At 51.1% G+C, this 10,849-nt stretch overlaps 1 protein-coding gene across 1 annotated transcript; it reads right to left on the bottom strand.

The window, feature by feature from the left end:
- Positions 1–2,051: 2,051 nt before the first annotated feature.
- Positions 2,052–9,554, bottom strand: LOC129665330 (butyrophilin-like protein 1). The gene is given in 14 exon segments (XM_055591934.1): positions 2,052–3,791; positions 3,794–3,913; positions 4,682–4,708; positions 5,151–5,179; positions 5,352–5,376; positions 5,462–5,482; positions 6,091–6,291; positions 6,392–6,550; positions 6,553–6,638; positions 6,640–6,687; positions 7,107–7,161; positions 7,164–7,436; positions 8,647–8,755; positions 9,238–9,554. Coding segments are annotated over 13 exon segments (1,500 nt in total). The 5' UTR covers positions 8,726–8,755; positions 9,238–9,554; the 3' UTR covers positions 2,052–3,414.
- Between the last annotated feature and the right edge of the window lie 1,295 nt (positions 9,555–10,849).

Raw genomic sequence — 10,849 nt, 5'->3', positions numbered from 1 at the left:
GCCAGCCACAGTTTGCCGTCTGCACGCTCACTGTAGCCAGCAGCCGCTTTGGTACACCACTAAGTGAAATATACCAAAGCGACACGAGTCTACGGGATGGATTAGTCTGTTCCCGGTGAATTTTATTCTAGCTCTGTCTTAATAGCAGCTTACATCTTTCAAAAAAATGCATTATTTTCCAAATTATAGAATACGATACTGAAGTTTGGGGCTGGAGAGGGGGCTCAGCAGATAAGAACACTGGCTGCTCTTCCAGAGGAACAGGGTTCATTCCCAGCACCCACAAGGCAGCTCACAACCTTCTGTAACTTAAGTTCTGGGGATATGATGCCTCTTCTGGGCTCCACAGGCATGGCACACACATGGCACACGGACATACATGTAGGCAAAAACCCACACACACAAGACAAATAGATTTCTTTTTTTTAAAGGATACGGAATTCTAAAACGATGAGCAGAAGAGGAAAGTGTATTAACTATGTCTCTGCTTACTGTGTATCCATGGCACATCTGACAGCTGCTCAGATCAACTCCTGTGATTGACAGTTCTCAGGGATTTATATTAGCATGTGTCATGGTTTGATCCCATTCAAACAGTAGGTAGAACACTAGGTAGTTTGAGTTTCAAATACCTTAATGATCCTGCTTATCTCTCAGTTCCATGAGACAAGCAGAGCAACTGAACCTGAAAGGGCTCCTGGGAGCCCAGTTTCTAGCTGGTTCGCGAGGAGCATAACTGGCTGAGAACACAGCGCTATTATTTATTTATTTCCTCCTGTGTTCTCAGTAGTACCCAGTGTCACTACCGTCTCATCACAGGTTTCCTTTATACAATCTAATCTGGATCTTTTAAAAGGGGCTGGAGAGATGGCTCAGAGGTTAAGAACACTGACTGCTCTTCCAGAGGTCCTGAGTTCAATTCCCAGCACCCACACGGTGGCTCATAACCATCTATAGTGAGATCTGCTGCCCTCTTCTGGCCTGCAGGCACACATGCAGACAGAATACTCAAATTAAAACCAAACCAAAACCAAACCTAAAATCATGTCTGTAAGTAACGTTTTTCAACACCCAGTCACCTCTAAGATTTCTGCACCCTCAATACTGATTCTGACATAGCAGTTCTGTAATTTATTGACTTCCTCTTCAATCCGAGTTGTATTTTCCTGAGTTATATCTTCGCCTGGTCATTTTTTTTTTTTTTTTCTTAGTGTCAGGCACTATGAATTTAATCTTGTTGAACTTTGTTCTGGACTGAAGTTAAGATATTTTATCCAAAGTCCTCATGCCATTGGACCCAGTGTCCACTGACTGTTCAACGCTTTCTGGCCTTGCCAGTAGAAGCAGTGTTCACTTGAGAGGGAGGCTGGATCCTCTTCTGGGTATTTCTTATCCATGTCATACATAGCTTTGATTGGATGGAAGAAAATGAGCTCTCTGCTGACATACTTAGTACTCAAGAATTGAAAGTGCTCGTCTTCGCTTTTTTTTTTTTTTGCTTTTAAGTGTGTGTGTGTGTGTGTGTGTGTGTGTGTGTGTGTGTGTGTTGTGCGTGGAGACCAGAATAGTGTCAGATCTCCTTAGCTGGAGTTGCAGGCAGTTACGAACCTCCTGGCTTAGGGCTGGGAATGATCTCAGGTCTTCTGCAAGAGCAGCACATGCTCTTGACCTCCAAGGCATCTTTCCAGCCCTGGTTCCCCTTATTAACACCTTGGCAGCGTGACACCTTTCTCTCTCCGCCTCCAGCAAGAGAAATACCTCATGTTTCTCACTCCTTGGGGTTCCCCAGGGGCTGATGGTGATGGTGTTTGCCCCACCACATGTTTGATGGAACGGGATCTTGATGGGTTTTTTTCTGCTTTAATTTCCACTGCATTTAAGATGGAGCTTAGAGTGCTCTCAAGTTAGCGTTTTCCTATCAATATTTGAAGGAGCGTTCTTGATATTTTAATACAGTGTTGCTACTTTTGTTTGAGAATCGTGGGTTTGTTTAATTTTTTGTTCCTTTGAATGTTGTTTTGGAACTGTGTTCGGCAGCATAGTCTGGTCACTGGTGCCACACAGAAGTGATTTATTGACAGCGCCTTAAGAAACATGCATGGATACAGTGTTAGAAACTTGTGGGGGACAGTGCACGCCTTTAATCCCAGCACCCCAGAGGCAGAGGCAGGTGGAAATCTGTGAGTTTGAAATCAACCTCATCTACAGAGAGGCCTAAACAGAGGAACCCTGTCTCAAAAACAAAACTAACAAACAGAAAGCCCAAACAACAACCAAACCCAAACCCAAACCCTTACGGAGGAAATTCACAGAGTAATTTGACTTATGGTAAATCTAATATTATAATTGCTATAATTTCACAATAGCCAGGTTTGCCTTTGTTGTGTAGTTTTATAGTAATTCAGTTAAAACTGCTTGTCCTGGTTTGGTTCTCTGTCTCTGTGTGGTGTTTTGACAAAGAATGGTCCCATAGGCTCGTATATTTGAAGGATTAGGGGTTGTGGCATTGTTGGAGGAAGAGTTTCACTGGGGGTGGGCTTTGAGGTTTCAAAACCCCATCCCAGGTCCAGCCTCTCTCTCTCTCTCTGCCTGTGGCTCTCAGCTACTTCCCCAGCGCTATGTGTGCTGCCATGCTCCGGCTCTGGTGAGAATGTGCTAAGCCTCTGGAACTGTAAACAAGCCCCAATTAAATGCTTCCTCTCATAAGCGTTGCCTTGGTCGTGGCCTTGGTCATGGTGCCTGTTCACAGCAGTAGAACAGTGACCAAGACAGTAAGTAAGAGCAGCTTCGAGAGAAAATGGTTTGCTTCATCTCCTAACTCCCAGGTCCCACTCCATCACTGAGGGAATTCAGGGCAGGGACTCAGGACAGGAACCTGAAGGCAGGAACTGATGCAGAGACCTTGAAGGAAAACTGTTTACTGGCCTGCTCCCCAGCGCTTGCTCCCGGCCAGTCTGATGGAGGTAATTCCCGAACTGAGAATCCCATGTCTTTAGCTTGGGTCAAACTGACAAAAACCTAACCAGCACATCTTTGGTCTGTAGTATGTTACATACAAACAAAGAAAGACACTGGGGGATGTGCTCAGAGTACACTGCGCACATGCATGAAAACGGGCCAACGTGGTCCTATATAATTAATAACAATAATTAAGCCACAGCAGGTGCTATCGGATTCAGAAAGCCGTGGATTCACCCATCTCAGGAACGATTAAACAGATTTATATAAAAAAGGAAGACCATTAACAGTATAGCACCACACACGGCACAAACGGTCTGAGAGTCTTGCCCAGGGTCTGGCCATAGAGGCTCAGGGAGTCTCAGGCTAAGAGGCCTCCCGGTCAGGGGTCCCTGCCCCCCCAGGAGGTCCTTGCAGACCATCCACCACAGGATGAAGCACACACCCACTGAGCTCTTAGGGCTGTGCTGATGGAGAGAGCTCCAGGGAGTTACGTTTGAAGTAAGGATAGAGTGAGCCCAAGAAGCTGGCCTGGGTGAAGGAAAACATGTGGGTCTTGTCAGTCATGTTGTAGAAGGAAAGGTCATTGTCCTCCTGGTCCAGGAAGACTGCAATCTTCCGCGGAGGGGCCTCCAGCATCAGGGGTTGTTCCTGAGACACACACTGGGACCAGAAGGCGAGAGCCCTGTATCTGTCCCCCTTCTTCTCCAAGACCCTGAATTTCCTCAGCCATTCTTTGGGTGACGAACCCTGGGGGCACAGCTCATAGACGCCTAGCCTCCAGTCCGCAGAGTCCCCGGCGCCCGCCTCCCAGTGGTATCTCCCCAACATCTCCCTTCCTGGCAAAGTGTGATGAGGCTCCCGGCTACCTGTGTGCTGCAGACAGAAGGATCCTGCGTCTCCTCTCCTCTGGTCTCTTCCTGGTCAGGCGCTTCATGATTTATCTTCACTGGAGCTGGAGGAGGAAAAGGAGGAGAGGAGGAAGGGGAGGGGAAGAGGAGGAGGGATGATGGGGGAGGAGAAGACAAGCCGCTGCTGTGATGTTTGTATACCAGCACCACTGTGTTCAAAGTGTGTAGGAGGATGAGTCTGAAGGAAACTGGCTGTGGAGAGCTGCTGTGTCAGCACCCTCAGTGTGTGGGGCCACGAGCTCACACCCTGCATTCGGAGCTCTGCATCTCATTCCATCTTGTCTGTGCTACTGTGGGGCCTTGGGAGAGCATGGAGGGAGCCAGGACCTGAAGTGATCTTAACACCATTGTCCACACTGTGTCCTCGGTACTCCAGAGCCGAGCTCCTCGGTTGTGGAAGGGCAGGTCACAGGCTGACCTCACAAAACGAAGCTGAGTGCTCTTACCGATCGATCAAGGTAGATTCCCCTCAGTTAGGCCACCTCTCAGTAAGGAGCCATGGTGTGTGTGTTTTCCCATCTCAGCGGGTTCCATGGACATGAACGCTGGCCCAGCGTGTGGAGGGTGAACAGAGGCCTCGAGGCTGAGCCTGGCAGTGGCACCCAGCATCCTCACCTGATCCCTTCCTCCCCCCCCCCCGCCCTCTGCCTGAGCAGCAGTGTCTCCCTTAGCAAGACTGCATGGAACACCAGAGAGCACAATGGGGGCTGGCAGCTCAGTAGATTGCCTGGCACATGCGAGGTTTGACACTCAGCTCCAAAACAACAGGGTAATGTCAAAGGGTCGAGGCCAGCAAGAGCAACCCCACTCGCCCTGCTGGAACAGTTCCTTTCTCCAGTCTGGAAGAGAGCAGAGCAGAAAGCTGAGCCCAGAGACTGAAAGAGACAGGCACCCCTCCCCTCCCCTCCCTTTCTCTCCTCCTTTTCCCTCCTCTCCCCTTCCATCCTCTCCCTTCTCTCCTGTCCCCTGATTATTTGGCTCCCTCACACAAATGATCACAGCTCGCTGGGTGAGGTGGTGCACGCCTGAAATCCTAGCATTTGGGAGGGGGAGGCAGGAGGCCCAGGAGCTCAAACCCAGGCTTGGCTACAGAGCAAGTGGGCCAGCCTCTATTGTGTGAGGCCCTGTCTCAAAAAACTGTGCTGTTGTTTTGTTTTCTTCAGTTTGCAAGTTGACAGCTGTTAAAGTGTGCGTGTGAGAGCTCATGTGTGTTTAAGTTTCCGTTATGATGCCCAGTGTTTTAGAGTTGCTGGCAAGACTCAGTGCCCAGGACTCACTGACCAGGGTACAGCAGGGCCTTCTTCCAATCTGTAACAGAAGAGACCCAAGATGGTTGAGCACTGACCAGAGCCTCACCCTTACCCCCTCTCCTCTCCCTTTCCCCACCATTAGGCCTTTCAGTCCCCTCTCGCCACCCTGAGACGGTGCTGAGCAGGAGCTGGCATCAGGGCATGGAGGGTGCAGGACCCCTGTCTTTTTCCTTCTCTGTACAGCGCCTTCCTCTGATCTGAAAGAAGCGACACAGCGTGAGTGTTGGAAGTGTCGGGATAGAGAAGCAAATGCTACAGAGGAGGAGGAGAAGCGAGACTCACCCAGGTTGGCCTGGAGGTCGTCTGGAAGAAAGGGAAGGGTAAAATCCATCAGACTGGGTCTCAGCCACCCTGAGGCTGGTCGATAGCTAGAGGAGTAGGCTTGGCTTTCCCTTAGGGGCCCATAATTAAGAAGATGAGCACATGCATGTGGACTCTGTGAATCGAGAAGGTGCCAAGGGCACTTAGTCTGGGCTCCTTGGAAGTTTTAGGTGTCTTAGGCCTTCTCAAGCCGGTTTTTGACTGATTCGTAGGAAGAGAACCAGCAGCCCCCTCTGTAGGAGTGTGGGTGCAGGGAAAGATGGGCTGTGGGGGTCGTGAGGAGGGGCAGAATGTGCTCATGGGGAGGGGCAGGGTGTAGGGAGGTGCAGAGTGTGGGGAGGGGCGGGGTGTGGGGAGGGGCAGAGTGTAGGGAGAGGTGAGGCTTGGGGAGGGGTGCCTCGTGGGCAGAGCATGGGGCTGTGAAGAGCAGGGTGTGGAGGCCTGGGCTGTAGTTTGAGGCCACACCTCAGAGGCCTTCGTCCACCCTGCTCTGTCCTCTGGCCCTCAGGGACTGCACTCCATGCTCCCTAGCACCTTCAGTCCCCAGCCTTCCCCGAACCTCTCACATGCTCTGCTGTCCCCATTTGTACCTCTGCCCTTCAGCGCAGCCTCCATTTCCTTCCTTGCCAGATCCACTTCAGCAGATTCTTCCGCCCTTTTATCCAGTTCTCTCCTTTTGACTTGATGTTCCTTCCAGGTGGCAAAGCTGATCCCGCTGAGCAGGACCAGCAGTATGGAGAGAGAAAGAGCCAGAGCTACTCTCCACGGAGACGACCTGGGGAAGAAGGGCTCTGCCAGGGCGCGAGCATAGTCAGAAACTGGCCTGGGGACAACGCCTTTCGGCCCTTCTTCCTCCCCCTCCCACCCCCTCGGAGTCTGGTCTTCCCCGACCTCGGAGGAGGATGCCCTTCGCTTCCTCTTGCTCAGAGAGGGGGTTTTGGATGGAGCAGACCACGCTGCCTACATCTCCGTCTGTGACCAAGAGCGCCGCCTCCACGTGGAAGAGTCCGGCTGCGTCTTGGGTCAGCGACTCAGAGGAGGACGGTAGAGCTTCCCCTTGGTGTCTCTCCACTGCACCCTGGGAGCTGGGAACCAGCCACCTGAGGAGCACAGCACTCGGATCCCACTGTTCTCAGGTCATGCAAACGAGAGGGGCAGAGCCTAACCCTGAGGAGAGAAGACACAGCCTGTGTGAGCAGGCGCAAGCCTGGGGACCGGGGCCTCACTGACCACTCAGCCCGGATGAATTAGTGATTTGCAGGTCAACGAGAGTCCTGTCTCAGAAAACGTGGTGGACAGCGACCTGAGGCTGACCTCTGCCTTCCACACATACACAAATACACACAGATGTGCGCCTGCACGCACACACGCGCACACGCGCGCGCACAGGCACACCCCTCGGGTTCAGAAATGTAAGATGTGTGGTGTTGGACTCTGGTGGCGGACAGTGTCATTCTCACTGGATGCTGCCGGGAACTGATTTGCAACAGACATCCTCACATCCAGGGCCACAGGCAGCTCCCGGCGGGGTGTAAGGAGGACGGGGGACAGCTTGCCCTGCGCCTCACATCACAGCCAACACTGTGTGCCCGGCTCGCATACCTACAATCGCAGCTCCACGGAGACCTCTTGGGCGGTGGAGCCGTGCGAAAATCGGCAGAGGCCTGGACCTGCTGTATCCGCAGAGCCACCCTTCCCGAGTCAATGGCGTTTCTCACCATCCGGGCCCTGCCCCGGTACTCCGGCGTCTGCCGCTCTCCTTGCTCCTGTCCATTGCTGAACACCAGCGCAGTGGAGGTGAGGCGGGCCCGGTACCATCGGATGTCCATGTGAGCTGCGCTCTGCTCGGGGGACAGCTGGCAGGGCAGGGTGGCGTCAGTGCCCAGCAGGACCATCACGGGCTCGGCTGGTCCCGTCACAGAAAACTGGGACGCCTCTGGGGACCAGAGAGAGATTGTGGAAGCAAGTTAGAGATATGAGACTTCAAGCAAGCAAGCAAGCCTGCGTATCTCGGGCTAAACACGTTTCTCCTTGATTCTACTTTAGAAAACAGATAAAAAGTTAACAGTTATATAAGCATGTGTAAACAGCTCAGTCTCTGTGTATGTGTGGGTAGCTATGTGTGTTCTTCGGACTTTTGCAACATCAACACTTGTTCAGAAATATTAGCCCCTTTGGTATTAAGAATCTACTGGGATACACAGACGCTTCTCATTGTACAGTTTAGGAAGTGGACAGTTCAAGTATGTCAACATAGCCAAGGTCACAAAGTCAGCATCAGGAGAGAGAGCGAGAGCTGGAGAGAGAGCGAGCCCTATGAGCCTAAAACGAGGTAGTCTGGGTTGCGAGTTCAGGCAGGGACGGCCGCACTGGGGAACTCTGTGCGAGTATAGAGTTGGTGGCCCCAGAGACTCCTGCTCTAGTCCAGGAGTGCCACAGTGACCACTGCTGGACGGGGACAGGCTCTTTTCAGTTCCGCATTGCTTCCAAACATGGAGGGCCTCTGTGACCTGAGGCCGGCGTGGTCTCAGTTACCCAACACTGGGTGTCAGGGCACACACGTGTCAGCGGCTGGATTCAGAAAGACCATTTCACGGTGCAGTGGGGAAATCACGGTTTCAAGTGGATGGAATGATTAGACATCAGTTCTGGTGATCAAAGACCATCAACTATTTCAGTACATGTGCCTAGCTATATACAAATACCCTATTTACTTGTTTTTAACCATCTACACATTAGAGTCAAGCTTCTCCTAATGGGTAACATTTATGGCACCTCACCTTATTACTTTAAATAATGCACAATAAACTTCACACACATGCACACACACATGAATACACACACATGTTTTACACAACAATTTAAAAGGTTTTGAATCAGCATTCATGGACATTAACATTTTTGATGGTAGGGCTGGCGCCTATTGGCTGGTAGACCAGTTGTCCAGCATGTACAGGGCCCTGGAGTTTCACCTGGAGTTTCACGTTTACCGCCTGACGTCAGATTCAGGAGCTAAAACCAGATTAAGCCATTCACGTGACCTCCTCTCTGAGTTCTCTCCAGAGTCTGAGAACTGCATCCTTCTGCTTTATGAAGGACGGGCCAGTGTCCCAGAGAGAATACAGAGCAGGAGACAGAACACTGACCTCCTGAGACTCCCTCGGACACCAGGAGGAGCAGAGGGAGGAGACAGCCAGCCAGAGGGAAGGCGGGAGACCCCTTCATCTCCAGAGGGGAAGGTCAAGGCTGGGTTCACTGTGGGAAGGCAACAGGTGAAGGTTCTCAGGAAAATTCCCTCTCAAAACTTAACTTTAGTCACAGCTTTCTAACTGTGTCTTCCACAAAACCCACCAACCCCAGCCCTCCCCAGGTCCTTTCATGTCCTCTCTTTCTTCCGAAGGCCAACAGGTTTCCCGTGGGCGAGGAAAATGCCATGTGTTTCCTGTGTCTGGGGAGGGGACTCTCTTGCCCTTCTGTGGGTTCATGGTCTCACAGGGGATCTTGGAGCTGGAGTCTGAGTTCCGAGTAGGGCAGTAACGTCACACAAGGAAGTAGACCATTTCCATATACAATTTACCTTCACTCTTCTTTCATTTTTAAAATTTTTTTATTTGTTCATTTACTTATTTCCCAATAAAGGGACCATTTCTCAGTACATTCTCAAGACTTCAATCCCCCTCTTCAGGCCCACACCATCCCTGCACAGACCTGCTCATAAGCACGAGGTCCTCACTTACCGTCTAGACAGAGCTGTGGGTCCCTGGAGGCTCCTGGGATCCTCAGTGCACCCCTAAAGCCTGGCTCTGGAGACCATCTGCACCTGTGCTGCTGTGCTCAACACTCAAGCGTGTGGCTGCCAGGCTGTGACAAGGAGGACACACAGGGCTGCCCTCCGGCCCTGGCTTTAGCCTTTTCCTGGTGGAGTCTAGGAGGAAGCTGCAGCCATCTTCAGCTCTTCAGTTACGTCAAGAATGGACTTCGTTCTGGGCTGAGCCGTAGAGTGATAGGAACTCCAGGCCACTTTGAACACTTCTGGCTGTAACCTACCTCCCGCACAGACAGGGAGAGGCAATCAGGCCTGAGGTCAGATCTGAGGGTCACTCACACAGCTAACTGATTTAGAGACTAAAGCCAAGAGCGCTTCTTTCCCCCTTTCCGACAGTATGTGTGGAGCCTTGGTCACGTGACGGGCTCATGGACTACCTGAACTACACAAGACTGCGTCTCAGACAAAAACAGAATGGCAGCAAAGCTGAGGACCTGTCAGCGCTCGGCAGCTTTGCATTTAAAAGACTGTGTGGTGTGTGTAGGGATGTCTTCTCTATGCGCCACATGTGTGCCGTGTCTACGGAGACCAGAAAGGGGTGTCAGAGCCCCTAGAGCCAGAGTTGCAGGCAGTTGTGGGCTGCCATGTGGGTGTGGAAACCAAACCCACATCCTCTACAGGAGGATTCCTAACCACCGAGCCATCTCCCACCCACCCCAAATTTGCATTTTCATAGTCTACCGTACATTGCCAGCCATTTGAAACTGCTGGAAGTCACGTGGTCCCGGTGAGCATCTCCATCTAGAAGAGCATTCTTGTCTTTGAATGGCTGCTCTCGAGAGCGTATTTTCATCTTTAAGTAGCGTCACGGCGTAGACAATTCTGTCAGGAAGCGTCTGTACTTGTTTTATTCTTGCATGTCTCCGGGGAGCCGCTTGTGGGTGCTCAACCTTAGATCTAGAATTTCAAGGATGCAGTGGTTTTTCTTCCCTTTTAAAGAGTTATTTCATTTTTAATTATGTATGTGGGCGGGGGGGTTGTGCACATGAGCACAACTGCGTGGTTGTCCCCATGCAGTCCAGAACAGGGCATCAGATCTCCTGGAGCTGAGTTTCAGGCAGCTGTGAGCTTCCTCATGTGGAAGCTAGGGAACAGACTCAGGCCCCCTGGATTAGTATGTGCTCCTAACCCCTGAGCCATCCCTCCACCAAATCTCAATGTTCTTGACTCTTGTAGGTTCTTTCCATCATTCCAAGGAAGAAAACAATTATTCCGGATTCATAGGCTTGGAGGACAGCAAGCTGTCTCTTTCCTGGCTCACCACAGATGAGATGGATTTAATCAGTCTGAGTGAATGAGAATCAGAAAGTTGAAATGTGTCCTTGTCTTTTCAGTTCCTTTTGTGTGTGTGTGAATAAGAGAACTATCCAGAAGATGACAATGTATCAAAGCAGCAACTGCCCAGGAGAAGAAAATGTATCAAAAAAACAAGTACCCAGGAGAAGACAATGTATCCACTACCCAGGAGAAGACAATGTATCCACTACCCAGGAGAAGACAATGTATCAAAAAACAAGTACCCA

The sequence above is a fragment of the Psammomys obesus genome, unplaced genomic scaffold, assembly GCF_907164565.1.
Source record: "Psammomys obesus unplaced genomic scaffold, mPsaObe1.curated_primary_1811, whole genome shotgun sequence".
In the NCBI taxonomy this organism is placed as follows: Eukaryota; Metazoa; Chordata; class Mammalia; order Rodentia; family Muridae; genus Psammomys; species Psammomys obesus.
This window is presented reverse-complemented; position numbering and strand designations above follow the sequence as displayed.